This window comes from Lolium rigidum, chromosome 6 (genome assembly GCF_022539505.1).
Source record: "Lolium rigidum isolate FL_2022 chromosome 6, APGP_CSIRO_Lrig_0.1, whole genome shotgun sequence".
Lineage (NCBI taxonomy): Eukaryota > Viridiplantae > Streptophyta > Magnoliopsida > Poales > Poaceae > Lolium > Lolium rigidum.
In genome coordinates this window covers 311,512,963-311,532,667 of record NC_061513.1, presented here as the reverse complement: position 1 = coordinate 311,532,667, position 19,705 = coordinate 311,512,963, and the positions used below count along the sequence as shown (strand labels likewise).

At 40.2% G+C, this 19,705-nt stretch overlaps 1 protein-coding gene across 2 annotated transcripts in view; it reads left to right on the top strand.

The window, feature by feature from the left end:
• Positions 1 to 241: 241 nt before the first annotated feature.
• LOC124661143 overlaps positions 242 to 19,705 on the top strand; it is a 77,019-nt gene continuing 57,555 nt past the window's right edge. The window contains exons 1-20 of one of the 2 annotated variants that reach the window (XM_047198999.1): positions 242 to 372; positions 1,160 to 1,304; positions 1,414 to 1,675; positions 1,841 to 2,060; positions 2,159 to 2,288; positions 2,746 to 2,958; positions 3,331 to 3,930; positions 4,289 to 4,396; positions 4,471 to 4,533; positions 4,688 to 4,845; positions 5,435 to 5,718; positions 5,807 to 5,928; positions 6,033 to 6,075; positions 6,178 to 6,269; positions 6,749 to 6,797; positions 7,835 to 7,905; positions 8,002 to 8,124; positions 9,649 to 9,743; positions 10,162 to 10,207; positions 10,763 to 11,046. In XM_047198999.1, coding sequence (XP_047054955.1) covers positions 1,164 to 1,304; positions 1,414 to 1,675; positions 1,841 to 2,060; positions 2,159 to 2,288; positions 2,746 to 2,958; positions 3,331 to 3,930; positions 4,289 to 4,396; positions 4,471 to 4,533; positions 4,688 to 4,845; positions 5,435 to 5,718; positions 5,807 to 5,928; positions 6,033 to 6,075; positions 6,178 to 6,269; positions 6,749 to 6,797; positions 7,835 to 7,905; positions 8,002 to 8,124; positions 9,649 to 9,743; positions 10,162 to 10,207; positions 10,763 to 10,810 — 2,868 coding nt within the window. In that variant the 5' untranslated portion in view covers positions 242 to 372; positions 1,160 to 1,163 and the 3' untranslated portion in view covers positions 10,811 to 11,046. Of the gene's footprint in view, positions 373 to 1,159; positions 1,305 to 1,413; positions 1,676 to 1,840; positions 2,061 to 2,158; positions 2,289 to 2,745; positions 2,959 to 3,330; positions 3,931 to 4,288; positions 4,397 to 4,470; positions 4,534 to 4,687; positions 4,846 to 5,434; positions 5,722 to 5,806; positions 5,929 to 6,032; positions 6,076 to 6,177; positions 6,270 to 6,748; positions 6,798 to 7,834; positions 7,906 to 8,001; positions 8,125 to 9,648; positions 9,744 to 10,161; positions 10,208 to 10,762; positions 11,047 to 19,705 lie in introns of those variants that run through there. The other variant, XM_047199000.1, reaches the window with a different exon arrangement.

The following is a 19,705-nucleotide window of genomic DNA, read 5'->3' as shown; positions in this document are numbered from 1 at the left end:
TGCTAAATTGCAGTTAAAAACAATGTACTAGTAAGAATTCAAAGTTTCCCCCATATTTTAGTGCTGAACAAACGGTGTAGTTCTTGGCTGCACCTGTCACTGCCAAGCCATCATTTTCGTCCTTATCTCAAGTTGTCAATTATGCGGTCTTCTCTGTTTGGTGTTCTGAAACCGCACTCACTTGTACTTTAGCCTGCTAGGTGGTGGAAATGTGGAGTTCACTTTCATCTTCAGCCTCTCGTGCGTACTTTAGCGTCTCTTTTGCCCCTCTCTTCATTTCTACGCAGCCCTAGCCTGGTAGGTGGTGGAATCGGCTTTCATCTTCTTCTCCGCCTCTCTGCGCAGGCAGCTGCATCTCTGCGGATCTTCCAGGTTAGTGCCCAGCTCCTAATTTGTTGAATAGGTTCTTCTCTATCCTGCTAGACACTGTCAGATCTGAAAAGTAAATGAAACGTTGACTTGTTATCTTGTATAGATCACACATAGTAGTTTGTTTTGATAGATATAAGGGACCCTAAATATAGTGAATTGTTTGTACTAACATAGCGCGTTGTACAGCAAGTAAGGTATGCCAAGGAAGTATGAATTTAAGAAAAAAAAAATAATGCACTACTTACATGTTTCTGCTGGAATCAGTTGCCCACTAAATGTGCCTTTGCTATGCATTTGCTTTGAGAAAAAAAAACTTTCCGTGGACTTTTTAAAACTTGTAATTATATTACTATATACAGCCAAATTTCGATGGCCTTGGGGCCATACAAATCTGCTAAAAATTATGATTCAGAAGTCTAGACTGTGTTCAAATTCATTCTCCTCTGTGTCATACACCCAAAGGACTAAGTCTCAGGTAGGTAGCATTTTCTTGTTGCAATGCTTGCTCGCATCATCTGTGAGAATATTATTGTAAAAACATAGTTTAAATAAATAACTGTTTATTTCAATATCTAGGAGATCAGTAACATACTTAAAATAGTGTTGCCATAAATATTAGTTGGCACAGAAGTTTTAATGTAGACAGTTGTGTTGTAAAATTGTTATGCTGTGGGGAAAAGACTGGTCTGGTCATTGTGTATGTTATCCCTTGCAACTGTGCTCTATTAGGAACAAATTTTTTTTTCTACAATGCTCAATGCTGAAAGTGTATGTGATTGGACAACAGGCAGATGGAGTCTGATATTCTAGTGCATATACTTGATGGAAGAGAGAAACCGACGAATCTGCCATTTGCGCTTTTGAAGAATATCACGAAGAATTTTTCTGAAGATCGAGTAGTTGGTCACGGTGGATTTGCAATAGTTTATAAGGTAACATTTACTTAAAAGGAACATGCATGTTTGGGCACATCTACTTTCTAATCTCTCAGAGAGAAAACGATTTTGTTCTTAATCAATGCTCAAAAGAAAAGTTAAACAGGGTGTCCTTCCAAACGGGGTTGTTGCTGTGAAGAGGATCAGGAACAACCATTCCATTGACGAGAAACTATTTTATCGTGAAGTTGATAGCCTGTTGACGATTAATCATCAAAATGTGGTACGGTTTCTTGGATTCTGTGCTAGCACAGAACATACAGCAATAAAAATTGAAGGGTCAAGACAACATATTTACGCTGAGATGAGAGAAAGATTGCTCTGTTTTGAGTATATCAGCAATGGAAGCCTAAAAAATCATATTACTGGTATATAACTTTTGCATGTGAAGTAGTTCTTGTGGTTATTTATCTTTTATTTCACATCTATCCTTTTTGCCACCATATAAAAATACAAATGTTGCTATACATCCTTCAGTGCTATCATGAACAAAGGAACATTTCGTGCTTCAATACTACTCCTTTTTTATGCAGATGAATTAAGGGGACTAGAATGGAATACACGTTACCAAATAATCAAGGGTATATGCGAAGGGTTGCATCATCTGCACAAGGAAAAGCATATATATCATATGGATTTGAAACCTGCCAATATACTTTTAGATAATCAAATGAGGCCAAAAATTACGGATTTTGGTTTATCAAGGCTCGATGAAAAATCAGAAACCATGAGCGAAGACCGTTGTGGATCACTGTAAGCTATACACCAAAAGAACCCACTGTTTTTCCTGGCATTTAACATCTTACCTTCTCTTATGCCATAATCAATCAATCTATCAAATTCATATGCAGAGGATATTGTGCTCCAGAATACCTATTGAATGGCAAGATGTCATTCAAATCAGACATGTTTAGTTTGGGCATTGTAATCACCGAACTGGTGACTGGAGCGAAGGGTATCCCTGATAATAATAAGAACAATGTAAGAGTGCTTTTATCTCACTCTGGAGATGGCCCCCTTTAGAAATACTCTAAATTTTTGCCTTTGCATATTGTTACAATTTTCTCTGTACTACTTATTGTTCATACTTATATTTTACGACATATTTTGCTAAGATACTGAAAGAAAAATAAACCTTGTGATTGTCTGCACTCGTATCTCCCACTAAACCACAAAATGAGAGATACATTGTGATTAATGTGACTAATGACATGGTAATATTTTGTTACAAATCCAAGTACATTCACATTGTGTTGATCTTATGAATCTAGCTCCTCTTCTAACTTCTTTGTGGTACATGCCACCATCACCTCCCTTGCACATGGTCTGAATTTGGAGGCACCAATGGGCTGTGTAGAAGATAAACTGGATGAACATTCACCTTGATATTTTAGTTAACATTTCGGCTTATTCTATGTCACATAATGTGGAACGACAGGTACTTAGAAAATGGAGGCACAGATGGAAAAAAACAGGGAAGGAAACACCATTGATTTACCAACAAGTAGCAAAATGCATGGATATTGGGTTGCTCTGCCAGGAAATTGACCCGTGCAAACGGCCTTTTATATGGGATATGATACATGATATCAGAGAAATAGAAGGTGTTAATGGTAAATTCAGTGATGATTGTGGATATACATTTGGGCAGGTAAAACTCGTACATGTATCCTCAAGAGTCATATTAATTATCTGTAGACTAGTTTCCTCTGCTGCTTTCTTCTGTTTTTGTTTGTAAAACACATGTTCCTCATTATGTTGTTCTCATGGTCTTCTGCACGTGGTATTATTATTTATCAATTATATTTCCCCTGAAGATATTTTAAAAATGAAATAGTATGATTTTTTTAGAAGGTTGATGATCAAAGCTTTACAAGTTTGAAAGTAAAGCTTCTAAAACACCTGAGAAGGAAGAAATTGGTAGCAAGTATTTTGTCTGAGGCAAAAAGTGGTTAGGCAGGGAATATTTATACTATATTCATGGACTCGTGGTTCGTAATATTTAGATTGTTGTTTCTTGCAGATAAGCCCTTACTCAGAGGATGATATGCTTGGGGTTGAACCACTCGAGCTGCATTTTCCTTTTGAGATTAACAAGCAGATATCATGCTCACTTGAGCTAACCAACCAGACCGATGCTTACATTGCCTTCAACATCCAAAAGATGAGCCCCCTTCCATACGGCATGCAGCCAAACAAAGGCATTGTGCCACCACAATCTAAGTGCAGTGTTGACGTAACATTGCACCCACAGCACAAGGCACCATGGGATATGCAGCGTGCTGACGAGTTCATTGTGTGGAGCACCAAAGTGAATGGTCTTTCAGCTGAGGATATAACTATAAACATGTTCAATAAAGAGAGTTCTTTGGTTGATGCGATGAACTTGGATGTTGTTTTTCATACAGAAGAGAGCACCATAGTAAGCAAGGAACTCATACTGCACACTATCACTGAAGACATGTCCAACATTAAGATAGATGGTACAACAGGGAACGTGAAGAAGTCCCAGGAGTATTTGTTGCTAACGCCCATGTGCATGTCAAGCACATGCAGTCATAATCATCGAGAGTCAGAAAAGGAGTCCAGTGAGCCACACGAAGCAAGTGAAAAAAGCAGTGAGGTGAGTTGATTAAGAATACTAACTTGCAAAACTACATGTATTCAGCCAGTGGTTACCGCAAATGATCTTTGATTGTAGATGAGCGTCGATAATTCAAATACATCCTGATTGAGTTCCACTATCGTAAATATTTGTTGAGATCCAGAATGTCTGACAGTCCAGTCAGTTTGAGATAAAATCCAACCTGTGTTTTTTTCTTAAATTTCTTTCTTCAAATGATGAAATATTAAAATCAACAAGATGCGATGTTTGTGTAATGTTAGATGGATTATATCTGCTACATGGTTGCAGAGCTTACTGCTGATACTTTTTTTACAGAAGTTTGAAGTTGCCTTTTGTGCAATCTTGGATGTTGCAGGAGAAAGTTCAGGAGTCACAGTACCAGATTACCCCATGGCAAACTGAATTGCCAAATAAGACCAGTCTTCCTGTACAGTCACCTAAAGATCCTGTTGGAAAAGTATTGGTGACTTTGCTATAGCTTAATACTTTTTTGATTACTCTTGCAACAAATACTTCTCTAACTCTTTATTTTCCCAGAGCAAAAACAGTACTGACAATGTTGTTAGAATCTTGATTTTGAATCGGATCGGAACCTCTGTGGTAGGATCGCAAACCGTAGGATCTTAACTTTTAGAATTGTAAAATCTTAGATTCTACTTAGCAGAATCGTTGAATCGGTCAAGTCAATTTGGGTCGTAAAGTCATAGAATCGCATAGTAGAATCATGATTCTGACAACTATGATCGTGCCCCAGGCACCATATCCTCAGGTACAATCTCCAATATCTTCCCCTGTTGAAGGTAGAGCTGATTGGAGTGTATTAGCAAACAAAAACGGTCAAGTAATTCCAAGTGAGGTTCCTGCAAGAAATATTGATCATGATTACAGAGAAAGGACATCTCTTTCAAGCAGGTAGTGCCTATCCTTTCGGAGATTAACAGTTTACCTTCCTAAGTTACCTTTTGCTCTTTAACAGTGTTATTTTGCATGCTTAAGTTGGCATTTTTTTTGTGGCTATAAATTTGGAGGCAACCAAAGGGGGGAAAGAAGCAAAAAAGGGACATAAAAGAATGACAGAAAGAAAGAAGGCTAGGGCTAAGAACCAGCATCAGCTTAGTAAATTGGCTGGTTATTCACGACTTTAGGATAAGCAACCATGAAGGAAAAGCAAAATAGCAAAATAAAAAATTTAAAAGGCTAGATAAAAAAAAACAGACATAAACACTTCTATTTTTTTTTATCAATGGTGTTTTGAGATAGACTAGTGTGGAAGGGCCATCTCATAATTGTTTCAATTTCTTGGATAACTTATAAACGTTAACTTCATGAATGTTTGCACATTTTGCTTTCTCAGTTCTATCACCGTTTCATTATTTTGATATACTTACACTGTTGCCACGGAAGGTTTAGCAAACTATGTCTGTTAGTAAGTGTTCATATTATATTTACTTATTTAGGCATAACTAGAGTACTAAACATTACTATGACTTCATGTTTGCAGCAACCAATTTAGGAACGACGTTTCTACACAAGCATCTCAACATGATTCTCATACTGTCCAATTTGATTTTGATCCCCGGAGCCAAAACCCACCATTCAAGGGCATTAGTAGAAGCGATGTCTTGGATGGTTCTGTGGGTGCTGAAGCCCAACATGTGCGAGAAACTTCTGCTCAATGGGGTCCTGGAGACTCACCTAATTTAGCATCTGTCCCCGAGGAAGCAAATCCTTCATATCCCTATGTTCCTACTGTTCCCGAGGAGCCTGGCTTCCCTTTCTCTGACGGTAGTTAATATGGGGTTAAGTTCCTATAATCACATTTTTTTAACGTTTCATTTAATCTCAAAGTAGATGCCATTTTGTGAATATGCAGCTGCAGAGGATGATCCATTGCCAGGCATAGAAGGCCTTCGAATTACGGGTGAAGCTTTTCCTGGGCGAGAACTACAAGCATGTGGATACTCCATTGATGGAACAACAAGTTGTAATTTTGAGGTGCGCTTGATAGATACACATTTTGAATAAAAAAAGTACTTTTCTATCACATTATATCGGTTTAGTTCAGATTTTCAGTTTTGCAACTCTTTATGCATGTTCAGTGGATGCGGCATTTAGAAGATGGCTCTGTAAGATTCATAGAAGGTACTATTTTTTGTGTGTTATGGATAATAAATGAGTTTAAGGTTTGTGCCCTTGTTACTCATATCATGATGTCACTACTATGGAATTTTTTTTTTGTTATAGGAGCAAGGCAACCTAATTATTTAGTTACTGCCGATGATGTGGACACTTTACTAGTCATTGAGGTCCAACCCCTAGATGACAGAAAAAGAAAGGTAACCAGTTTTCCATACGCTGATCTTTATGCTATACTGCTGTATTTTTCTAACACTCTGGGAAATCATGGGGCTATCTATTTTTGTATTCCTTTTGAAATGACAAACCAGAGGTTTTTTAATGATTAATTATCATTTCCCTGTTCTGATTTCTTAGATCTCAGATTGGTTACTAGATAACTAGATAGTTTCCACTAAATAATACAAATACTCTTGTTTCTTTTCGTATATATTTGTGGAGATTCAGAATGCCCAGACAGTCCAGTCAGTTTGAGACAAAATTCAGCCTGTGTTTAATAGTAAGTTATTTCTTCAAATGATGAAATATTGAAATCAACAAGATGTGATGTTACTGTGATCTTAGATGGATGAGATCTGCTATATTGTTAAATTTCTCTCGGAAATGATTTGCAAGTTGGTACTATTACAGTGTTAAAATTTTCGGTTTTGTTTTGAAACCTTCCTGTTTCCTATTATAGGGTGAGGTTATCAAGGTTTATGCTAACGACCAAGCAAAAATTACTTGCGGTGAGTACTGAATTGTTAACATGCTCTTCCATTTTCACTTTAACCTTTTCTTACATGTATCTTATTGTTTTAATTATTTCTTACATGCTCTTCCATTTTCACTTTAACCAGTTTACATGTGAATCAGAGGTCAGCATATTCCTAACTTCAGAACAGGAAAAATATGCTTACAAATCAAAATAGTTTAGAAAATATGAACCGTGAAATGTTAAATCAATATAGGCTAATGTCAGGTCCAAAGCCACATACAGGTTGATCCTCAAGCGTTATTACATGTTACAACTTTAAACTTCATACTGGCTTTCACTTATGAGCCTCATATTTTGTATGGAATGTGGAATTACTAGCCTCGCAGAAGAGTGATATACCGCGATGGAACTTTTAAAGATAAAAATCCAGTTAATTGTTGCAGAGGAACAGTGATATTAAAACACAATTAGTAAACATACACACCTGCTGTGGATAACTTATGTGTATTGAGCCAGTATGCTCATACAGTTTATCTGCATTAAGTTTGTATGCCAAACTAACATTATATTAGCCAGTGTGCAAAACGGAAGGCCTTTACAATAGGAACTGTGTAGAATGGTTTCTCCAAAATCACTCTGATGATGGGTTATATGATGTATCCCACTATGTTAAATTCCACAGCGGACCATACATTAGTAAAATAATGACATGTTGAAACCAAATTATGTATGGCAACACTATACCACATTTCGCAACAAAGAATCCAGTTGACAGGTTGAACCAGCTTGAAATCTGGTGCGACTTGAAGGGACTTTTAAGTATGGTTCAACATTTCTATATTTGACCTCTACATATCCTTAACTCCCCTAAACCTGGGCACTTCTGTTGTTTTGGTGCAAGACATGTGATTGTGTGACTGTGATACTGATAAGTTGTATTGTAGTAGTGCTTTGCACAATTTGAACCCCTCCTAGGAGGCTTGTACTCTTCTTCCTTGCAATGTAAAGAAACGCAATGTCATTGCGTTTTCTCGAGAAAAATAACTTGAGTAACCATCTTTGTGGCAGATCCTGAAACAAAGGAACTTATTAAGAGAACTCTTGAAGTTGGGCATGTGTCTTATGCAGTCCAGATACCTGTATGTTTACTGTACTTCACAACTATCCATCAATAATATTCTTGCTACTTCTTTGTGATACCAGGCAACTGTTTAAAAAGTTAAATCTTGTAACAGCAGGTGAGATTCTTAGACATGTGGAAACCAGCTGTTTTGGAAATAAAGAGGGAAGGTTACAGCATTAAATGTAACAGGCAGCGTGATGTTGTTCTCACGGAGAAATTCCAGCAAGCATCTTCTGTATGTCCCTACTCTTTCTTTAGCAGTATTCCTTTCTTTCCAGAAATGGGATCTAAATATAGGATTGGCAATGGGTTCTGTTAGTTCCTTCCGTACCTGAGTAGCAACGTTCATTTTCCCCAAAATGTGGTGGAGGAAAACCAGTGGTATGTAGGTGTCACCAATAATTACTTTGAAATAAATCTGGCAAGCAAAATGATATTCGAATCCCAGATGCTTCAAATATTTAGATAACAGGCATATAGCCCAGCTTTAAATTGATAAAGCAGCATGTCTTGCAACCCATAGCAGCATTCGACACACCCAAGGCAGCATAGTTCACACAACAACAACAGCAGCCCACAGCCACAGGATACATGGACGAAGGAACACTCTCAGAGGGTAAAGCTAAAGGTAACTAGGAGCTCCTCGTTGGCGAAGTTCGGATGCGAGTGTAAACTTGTTGAAGTGCCGCCACCAGGAACTCCACCATATCGTTCTCCCTAGCCCTGAGCAGACCACAGCTGCAACATGATGATACTTTTATGAACACAGTTAGACGGTTAACGTGGAAAGATAGACTCAGTCGTAAATTTGTTGCAAATCGTTCAAAGATTGAGCCGGAAATAGAAGCCAAATAACCCTCCGCTCCCTACCCTTCAGCCTTTGAAGGATCTGGAAGAACTAGGCAAAAGAGCTCGGGTCCCACTGGACCCCAAGGATCTCTCTAATGCCACTCCACAAGAACTTAGCTAGGAAACAATCAAAGAAAATATGATCTGCAGTTTCGGTTCTACCACATAGCGTGCACTGGTCATTGGAGGGGCCGTGTTTCTTAGCAATTTGCTCGCTAGCGGAGAGTTTGTCTTTAGCTAATTGCCACGTGAAAATCTTAATCTTCAACGGAAGTTTCGCCGACCAAATCAGCTTGGCCCAAGGGAAAGTTTTTCAGACTAATCAGTCCAATATCCAAATATATGACCATATTACATTCCGTGCGTACAGACTACAGACATAGCTATGTCTCTTATACTATGTAAAAGAAAGCAACTGTAAAGAATCCGCTGCAAACTGGCTGTTTCTGGAACTTTTCTGTTAGGTGGTGAGTTCTGTTCTAGCTTATAGGATCGCTCTTCAAGTTACGCTTGACAGTATTATCAGTTCCCTAGTTGTGACGACTGATGAGTTTTAAAACCTTCCCACAACACTTCCTTCCTATCAAACTGGTAGGCTATTCGACTGTACAGAATTATGTTTGTAGACAAATTAACCACTCCCTCCGGTTCAAAACAATGACCCAAAATTGGATGTATCTAGACATGTTTTATTGTGTAGATACATTCATTTTTTGGCAACTATTTTAAACCGGAGGGAGTACTAGCAATTTTTTTACCATTTAGTTACTCCCTCCGATCCATAATAAGTGTCGGGGCTTAAGTTCAATTTAGTCCAAATTTGAACTAAAACTCCGGCAATTATTATGGATCGGAGGGAGTAATTTATTTGGTCCTGTAATCATAATTTGGTTTACACTGTGTTTTCCAGATTAATATTCCTTGGGGATACGAGCGTGCAACAGAGTTTGTGATTCTGTCTGCTGATGGTAACGAATATAATCTCAAGCCAGCAGAATACACGCCGTAAGTACGAAACTGAGTTTTTTTTGCTTCGTAATAGATTTGATGCAAAGTTAAACTAAAAATCCCTTCATATATTTTAGCAGCAAAATGAAACGAAAAATCTCTTGCGTTTTCTCGAAAAAATATATTTTAGCAGCATGGACTAGTACTGGCTGTCCTTAGTAAACCATCCTAGATACCACTTCTTTAAACAAAAAATACTTGTCTAATACAATCAGAAGTATGTAGATTCATGATTTTATCAAGTACAATGTCTGGAAATTAAAACAAAACTTGAATTCAACACTGCATCCTCGGCTTTGAGAATTATCTGCCAGTGGTGCCGTCGTGTTTATATTTATTACTGACGAGGTTATACACTGTCATGCTGAACATATACTATATACTGCTTATCTTACTGTCTATTCCAATTTTGCAGACCTCGGGATACGATTGTTCTAGTGTTAAGATTGTTCAGAAGTATGGTATGATCTCTTTATCTTTTCCGAAGGCATTACATATGACTATCCCTTTAATTATCTGATATTTCCATGACAATATCCAGTTGGCCATCATGAAGTAATGGTCCCACTTTACTCAAGTTTATAACTGAGACTATATGATTTTTAGCATGTTTGATGGGCCGCATTAGCTGGTTATTTTTTAATCTTAATTTTACTGTCATCTTCCCACTGATAGTGTTAGCACCTTTTTCTTTGAAGTTAACTATAAAGCTCTTGATTCTTCCCACTACTGCTATGCTGATATTCAAGGTAGCTAGATTGATATTAAGCTTTGCTACCATATTCATGGTTACCTACCTTTTCTAGTTAAGGTCGTAGAGCCTACATCATAGCGCATATTGCTGATGGCTCTGCCTGCTAGAGTGGTATCTTATCTAGTACTAGACCCTATTAGAAGAAAGTGTGATTTAGTGGCCACAAATGGTTTGAAGGAATACATTGCTGTCAATATTCTATTCTTTGTCATCCTTATGCTCTGTTCCTTCAACCCTAATGTGGAGGATGCGCATTTTGCAGGCTTTGGAGAAGAGGAGAGGAAGGAAAAAGGGCCTCTTCTTCAAATAGACTGGTCTAGCTAATGTATATTCTATTCTTCAGAGTGCGCATAACATGCGTCATGGTGATAGCCTGATAGGTGTGCCGTTCTGTCTGCTGTCGTACGATATTTCCTGTAGAGATCCCCACATGATTATTCTGTAATCGAATATCGAAAAACCTGGTACGCTCGGAGTTGTAACAGAGAGCGCTTCATCATTGTAAATACAGCTTCCTAGAAATGAAGTTACTTCTCTTAGCTGTTCTATGATATAGGTGTGGTTTGGGGCCACAAAAGTCTATCTGAAGAGGATAAAGGTGATTCAAAGGTGGTGTAGCATGCCATTTTCAGACTGGACTCGGCATGTCCGTGGACTTATGGAACTCTATAATTGGCTAATGCCACATGGTTTATACCTGAATCCTGATGAGTTCGTGGTTATTAGATCAGCAGATGCGTGGAACTGGTAATACATTGTACACCAGAGACGTAAGATTTGCAAAAGCCACCACAGTTTATTTAACGAAATTTGCACATATTTATTTCTCCTTTGGATAGGGCTACCTCGCAGAGTTTGCTCCCTAGCCTAAATAACGCTTCACCTCGCAGAGTCTTGTCTCGCTCAATCCGGGCCGATGGGTGCGTTGTTTTTCTTACCGACTTGCGATGTTCTGCGTGGGTGTACAAAAGTATTTCCCGTCTTATCATGCTCAATCCGGGAAGACGTCCGCGCACCCCGACTCGCCTCGAAACCATGCATTGACGATAGCACTGCATTCTATTTTTTCCTTTTTATTATTTTATTTCTCAATTCGTTTTTCACTTTTTATGCAATACATAAATAAATTTTAATCCCCTTTTACATAGATACGCGCGCGAACATTTTCTACAAATATGGAGACATTTTATTTCAAATATCAACTTTACATTTATGAGTAAACATTAATTCTTAAGTATGTAAACTATTATTTTTCATGTATATGGACATTAATATAGGAATATCTTAATATTTTTTATGTACAATTTTTATTTATGTATTATATTCTAATATATAATTAAAAGACATCCTGATTGAGTTCCACCATCGTCGTATTTGTTGAGATCAATGCTGAGGAAATCGCTTATCGGTGTCAACTCATTCGGCTGGCGATTAGCGATTAATAGGCAAATCGGCCGATTAATCCGGCGATAAATGAGTTAATAGGCCGATAAATATGTTTATCGGCTAATCGGTGACCACCGAGTAGCGACTAATCAGCCGATTAATAATTGAATCGGATGATTTTTTGAACAGTGGTTGAGATCCAAGAATGTCTGACAGTCCAGTCAGTTTGAGATAAAATCCAACCTGTGTTTTTTTCTTAAATTTCTTTCTTCAAATGATGAAATATTGAAATCAACAAGATGCGATGTTCGTGTAATGTTAGATGGATTAGATCTGCTACATGGTTGCAGAGCTTACTACTGATACTTTTTTACGGAACTTTGAAGTTGCCTTTTGTGCAAACTTGGGTGTTGCAGGAGAAAGTTCAGGAGTCACAGTACCAGATTTCCCTATGGCAAACTGGATTGCCAAATAAGACCAGTCATCCTGTACAGTCACCTAAAGATCCTCTTGGAAAAGCATTGGTGACTTTGCTATAGCTCTATACTATTTTGATTACTCTTGCGACAAATACGTTCTCTAACTCTTTATTTTCCCAGAGCAAAAACAGTCTTGATATCGTGTCCCATGCACCATATCCCCATGTACAATCTCCAATGTCTCCCCCTGTTCAAGGTAGAGGTGCTTGGAGTGTATTAGCAAACAAAAACGGTCTAGTAATTCCAAGTGAGGTTCCTGCAAGAAATATTGATCATGATTATAGAGAAAGGACATCTCTTTCAAGCAGGTAGTGCATATCCTTTTGGAGCTTAACAGTTTACCTTCCTAAGTTACCTTTTGCTCTTTAACTGTGTTATTTTGCATGCATAAGTTAGCCATTTTTTTGTGGCTATAAATTTGGAGGACCCCAAAGGGGGCAAAGAAGCAAAAAAGGGACATAAAAGAATGACAGAAAGAAACAAGGCGAGGGCTAAGAACCAGCATCAGCTCTGTAAATTGGCTGGCTATTCACGACTTTAGGATAAGCAATCATGAAGGAAAAGCAAAATAGCAAAATGAAAAATTTAAAAGGCTGGAAAAAAAAACAGACATAAACACTGCTGATTTTTTTTATCAATGGCGTTTTGATATAATTTTTAAGATACTCTAGTTTGGAAGGGCCATCTCGTAATTGTTTCAATTTCTTGGATAACTTATAAACGTTAACTTCATGAATGTTGCACATTTTGCTTTCTCATTTCTATCACCGTTTCATTATTTTGGTATACTTAAACTGTTGCCATGGAATCGGATTAGCAAACTATGTCTGTTAGTCTGTAAGTGTTCATATTATATTTACTTATTTAGGCATAACTTTAGTACTAAACATTACTATGACTTCATGTTTGCAGCAACCAATTTAGGAACGACGTTTCTACTCAAGCATCTCAACATGATTCTCATACTGTCCAATTTGATTTCGATACCCGGAGCCAAAACCCACCATTCAAGGGCCTTACTAGAAGCGATGTATTGGATGGTTCTGTGGGAGCTGAAGCCCAACATGTGCGAGAAACTTCTGCTCAATGGGGTCCTGGAGACTCACCTAAATCAGTATCTGCCCTCGAGGAAGCAAATCCTTCATATCCCTATCTTCCTACTGTTCCCGAGGAGCCTGGTTCCCCTTTCTCTGACGGTAGTTAATATGGGGTTAAGTTCCTACAATCATATTTTTTTACATTTAATTTAATCTCAAAGTAGATTCCATTTTGTGAATATGCAGCTGCAGAGGATGATCCATTGCCAGGCATACAAGGTCTTCGAATTACGGGTGAAGCTTTTCCTGGGCGAGAACTACAAGCATGTGGATACTCCATTGATGGAACAACAAGCTGTCATTTTAAGGTGTGCTTGATAGTTCACCTTGATTCTGATTGAACCATCTGATATTGGGTTGGCCAACCTTAAGCTCCTGCTGCTTCGAGAATATGTCAGGGCTTAAGATCAACTTCGCTAAGAGTGAAGTCGTCGTGACAGGGATCTCCGACCTGGAACGTCAGAGAGTGGCTGACGCTCTTAACTGCAAGCTGGGGAGCTTGCCGTTACACTACCTCGGCCTACCTGTCAGCAACCGCCCCCTCTCAGTTACTGACTGGAACTTCCTCACTGAGAAGGTTGGCCACAGGGTGGAGCCTTGGGAGGGTTTGTTCCTTGCATCAGCCGGCAGACTGGAGCTCACCAACTCCTGCCTCTCCAGCCTTCCGCTGTTCGCAATGGGCCTCTATCTGCTGCATGACACGACGCATGCGGTAATGGACAAGCACCGTTCCCGCTTCTTTTGGGAGGGAGTGGGTCCCAAACGGAAGTACCATATGGTGGACTGGGCCACGGTGTGCAAACCACGAGAGTTTGGAGGGTTGGGGATCCTCAACACCAAGTTCATGAACATCGCCTTGATGTTAAAATGGATCTGGAAGATCTATCAGAACGAGGAAGGCCTATGGGCAGACCTTCTTAGGGCCAAGTACCTGGGGGACCACGACCTGTTCTCCCCGGCGGTACCCACCAAAGGATCACAATTCCGGAATGTTATTTTGTGATCCAAATTCATATACTAAAGGGAGGCTAACTTCTGACGAGATCGTTGCCACCGCCTATTTATATTCCCTGTAAGCCGCCGTTAGGGTTATCATCGCATCATTGTACACCCACGGCGTTTGTAAACACCACCGAAATAGTGAAGTTTTGCTGGATGGCGCCCGTGGTTTTTCCCTTGTGTGTTGCAAGGGTTTTCCACGTTAAAATCTCGTGTCCCCTGCAGGTGTTTTACTTTTCGTTCTTCGTTTATTGTGCATCTCAAATATAACAAGTGGTATCGAGCCCGTGTTCTTTGGATCTAGGGTTTACGAGATGTCGTCACCGAAGTTCGATCTACCGCAGTCGGACTACACCACGAGATTTGCTTTGTGGCAAGTGAAGATGAGGGCGATTCTCGCCCAATCTTCGGATCCGGATGAAGCGATCGATGCTTTCGGCGAGAAAGCGAAGGATACCTGGACCGATGCGGAGAAGCGGAAAGACCGTAAGGCTTTATCGTTGATTCAACTCCATCCGTCCAATAATATTCTGCAGGAAGTGCTGCGAGGAGAAAACCACCGCCGAGTTATGGGTCAAACTAGAGGAGATCTGTTTGTCCAAGGATCTCACGGGCAGATTGCACGTGAAGATGAAGCTGTTCTCGCATAAGTTGCAAGAGGGAGGTTCGGTAATGAATCACCTATCTTCCTGGAAAGAGATTGTTTCGATTTGCGGTCTATAGAAGTTAAGTATGAGGATGAGGATTTAGGTCTTCTTCTTTTATGCTCGCTGCCTAATTCTTTCAGTAATTTTCGTGACACCATATTATTGAGCCGCGACAAACTAACTCTCGCGGAAGTTTATGATGCTCTCCAACAAAAGGAGAAAATGAAATCTATGGTGCAGGCTGAAAGTTCGTCCTCCAAGGCGGAGGCGTTAGAGGTCCGTGGCAGGACTAAGCAGCGAGATAACTACTACCACAACAACAGAGATAAGAGCAAGGGCGATAGAGGTCGCTCAAAGTCCAAAGGACGTGACAAGTTCGCGGGTATTGTAAGAAATCTAGCCACAATATTGATGATTGTTGGAAGCTGCGGAACAAGGAGAAAAGGAACGGAACTTACCAACCGAAAAATAATGATGGTAATGGTAAGGCTGCCGTTGTCACCGGTAAGGGTGAGGCTGCTGTTGTTGCTTGGTAGTGATAGTTCCGATGGAGATTGCTTAGCTGTTTTGGCTGCATGTGTTTCACGTGATGATGAATGGATTCTTGATACTGCATGTTCGTTTCATATTTGCTGTAACAAAGATTGGTTCAGTTCTTATGAGTCTGTGCAGAGTGGAGATTTTGTGCGTGTGGGGAATGACAACCAGGTGCAGCATTGTTGGCATTGGTTCTGTTCGGATCAAGACCCATGATGGGATGACACGCACGTTGACGGAGTGAAACACATACCCTCCATGGCGAGGAATTTGATCTCTTTGAGTACCCTTGATTGTGACGGGTACAAGTACAAAGGTGGGAACAAACTTTTGAAGGTATCATCGAGGTTCTCTCATTATTATGATTGGTGATATGAATTCTGCGAAATTATATGTCCTTAGAGGTAGCACTTTGCCCGGTATTGCTGCTTGCTTGTTAGTTCGATGAAACTAGTAAGACTAACCTTTGGCACAAGCGTCTTGGACATATGAGTGAGCTTGGCATGGCAGAATTGGCAAAGAGAGAGCTAATTGATGGCTGCGATTTAGGTAATCTTGAGTTCGTGAGCACCTGCATCTTTGGTAAGCATAAAAGAGTAAAATTTAATGCTTCCGTTCATACCACCAAAGGCATTTTAGATTATGTACACGCTGATGTTTGGGGTCCGTCCCGTAGAACTTCTAATGGTGGTGCTAATTACATGCTTACAATTATTGATGATTACTCAAGAAAAGTGTGGCCATATTTCCTGAAACATAAATCTGATGTTTTTAATGCTTTTAAGAAGTGGAAAGTTATGGTAGAAACCCAAACTGAAAAGAAGGTTAAGATACTCCGTATCGACAATGGTATGGAATTTTGTTCAAATGAATTTGATGAGTTTTGCAGCAATGATGGGATGGTAAGACATCATACCATTCCGTACACCCTCAACAGAATGGCGTGGCTGAACGCATGAACATGACCATTATTTCGAGGGCTCGCTGCATGTTGTCTAATGCAAAGATGCATAGAGGTTTTTGGGCTGAAGCAGCCTCCACCGCATGTTATCTCATCAACAGGTCACCTTCTGTTCCACTTGATAAGAAAACTCCAATTGAGGTATGGTCCGGTTCGCTCGCTGATTATTCAGATTTGAGAGTTTTCGGTTGCACCGCTTACGCTCATGTTGATAATGGAAAGTTGGAGCCAAGGGCTGTTAAGTGCATCTTCCTTGGTTATGGTTCGGGAGTTAAGGCATATAGATTATGGAATCCTGAAACTAAGAAAATTGTGTTGAGCAGGAATGTCGTTTTTAATGAGGCGGTTATGTTTAATGATAGTCCGTCTACTGATATTTCTGATGCTATTGATTCTCCTGATGTTTCTGATGATGAGCAACACAGAATTGGCGTGCAGGTGGAGCACGCAAAGGAGAATGAAAATGTGTTTCCTGAAACCAACAATGATGATAATGATGTTCCACCTTCACCACCTTTTGTTCAGCGACAAGGACGGTCTATTGCTCGCTGACCGCCCTAAGAGAAATATTACACCTCCTACCCGATTAATTCAAGAATGTGATATTGTTGTTTATGCTTTGAGTTGTGCTTGAACAGGTGGAGCATGATATTGAACCAGCTACATATACTGAAGCCATTGCTTCGGTTGATAAAGAGAAGTGGGTAGGTGCGATGCAAGAAGAGATGCAATCGCTTGAGAAGAATGGCACATGGGATGTTGTGCACTTGCCTAAACAAAAGAAGGCTGTCCGCTGCAAGTGGATATTCAAAAGAAAGGAAGGTTTGTCTCCTAATGAGCCTCCACGGTTTAAGGCAAGGTTAGTAGCAAAAGGTTTCAGTCAAATTCCAGGTGTTGATTATAATGATGTATTCTCCCCGGTTGTGAAGCATAGTTCTATTCGTGCTTTCTTTGGTATTGTTGCTATGCATGATCTTGAGCTTGAGCAGCTAGATGTAAAGACTGCTTTTCTGCATGGTGAGTTGGAGGAGGATATATATATGGACCAACCTGAAGGTTATGTTGTGCCCGGTAAGGAGGATCTTGTTTGCAAATTAAAGAGGTCCCTTTATGGTCCGAAACAGTCGCCACGACAGATGGTATAAAAGGTTTGATTCATTTATGCTTACACATGGTTTTGAGAGATCTCAGTATGATAGTTGTGTGTATATCAAGTTTGTTAATGGATCACCTATTTATTTGCTGCTATATGTTGATGATATGTTGATTGCTGCCAAGAGCATGAAAGAGATCACTACTTTAAAGAATCAATTAAGTAGTGAGTTTGAGATGAAGGATCTTGGTCCTGCTAAGAAAATACTAGGCATGGAAATCAAAAGGGACAGAAAGTCTAGTTTGTTGTTTCTTAGTCGGGAAAAGTACATTGAGAAAGTTCTTCATCGTTTTAATATGCATGATGCAAAGTCGAGTTACTACTCCTATTGCTTCTCATTTCAAGTTGTCGGCTTTGCAATGTCCTAGCTCTAAAGATGACATTGAGTACATGTCTCGAGTTCCCTATTCTAGTGCTTGTTGGTTCCTTGATGTATGCCATGGTTTGTTCACGTCCTGATCTATCATATGCTATGAGTTTGGTCGGTCGATACATGGCTAATCCTGGTAAAGAACATTGGAAAGTTGTTCGGTGGATTTTCGAGTACCTTCGCGGCACATCAAAAGCTTGCTTGAGGTTTGGCGAGATTGGTGAGGGGCTCGCCGGATATGTGGATTCAGATTATGCTTGGCGATTTGGATAAGAGAAGGTCCCTCACAGGTTATGTGTTTACTCGTTGGTGGATGTCTGTTAGTCTGGAAGGCTACTTTGCGGGATGCTCGTTGCACAATCTACTACCGAGGCTGAGTACATGGCTATTGGCTGAGGCAGGTAAAGAGGCTGTTTGGTCGAAAGGGTTATATGCTGAGCTTTGTGGAGATAATTCTTGCATTAAGTTGTTCGAGTGATGAGTCAAAGTGCTATTTATCTTACTAAAGATCAGATGTTCCATGATAGGACAAAGCACATTGATATTAAGTACCACGCAATCGGAGATGTGGTTGCAAAAGGTAAAGTGAAGGTATGCAAGATTAGTACTCATGATAATCCTGCCGATATGATGACTAAGCTCTGTCCTCGTGTCCAAGTTTGAGCTTTGCTCAAGCTTGGTTGGTATAACTGTTTAGCCCAAGTGGCTATTGGCGCCAGCAAGTGTTTTCTTTGTTGATTCAGGTGATTGTTGAAGTTCATGCTACAAGGAATTTGTCTCAAGGTGGAGTTTGTTATTTTGTGATCCAAATTCATATACTAAAGGGAGGCTAACTTCTGACGAGCGGAGCGAGGCCCGTCGCCGGAGGCTTGGGCCGAAATAGTGAAGTTTTGCTGGCTGGCGCCCGTGGTTTTTCCCTTGTGTGTTGCAAGGGTTTTCCACGTTAAAATCTCGTGTCCCCTGCAGTGTTTTACTTTTCGTTCTTCGTTTATTGTGCATCTCAAATATAACACGGAACGCCATCCAGAAGATAAAATGGTACTTCAAGTTGGGTGCGAAGCACCAGGTTCGCAGTGGGCAGAGGACCTACTTCTGGTTGGACTGGTGGATGGGCATGGGCCCCTTCGCTTTACCTTTCCTCGGTTGTTCGCCTGCTGCGACAACCACTTCGCAACCGTTCAAGGGGTTAGGTCCAACGGTGGCTGGACGATTCGTTTCCGGCGCACCTTTGGCCTTGGGACAACCTCTGCAGAATCTTCGACCTATCGCCGGCCTCTGAGGGCGTTGACGTGGTTCGATGGGCGCTAGAGCCTTCTGAGGAGTACTCCACCTGCTCGATGTACTCCAAGTTGTCCCGGGGTGGGACGATTACACACTTTAAGGAAATTTGGCGCACAAGGGTTCCGCCAAAAATCCGGGTCTTCCTCTGGCAACTCATCCGGGGGAGACTCCCCTCGGGGGACCAATTAGTCAAGCGGCATGGGCCATCGAATGGGCGATGTGCCCTATGTGGCGAATGGGAAACTCGCGACCATATTTTCTTCACTTTCCACATCGCTAAATTTATGTGGGCAGG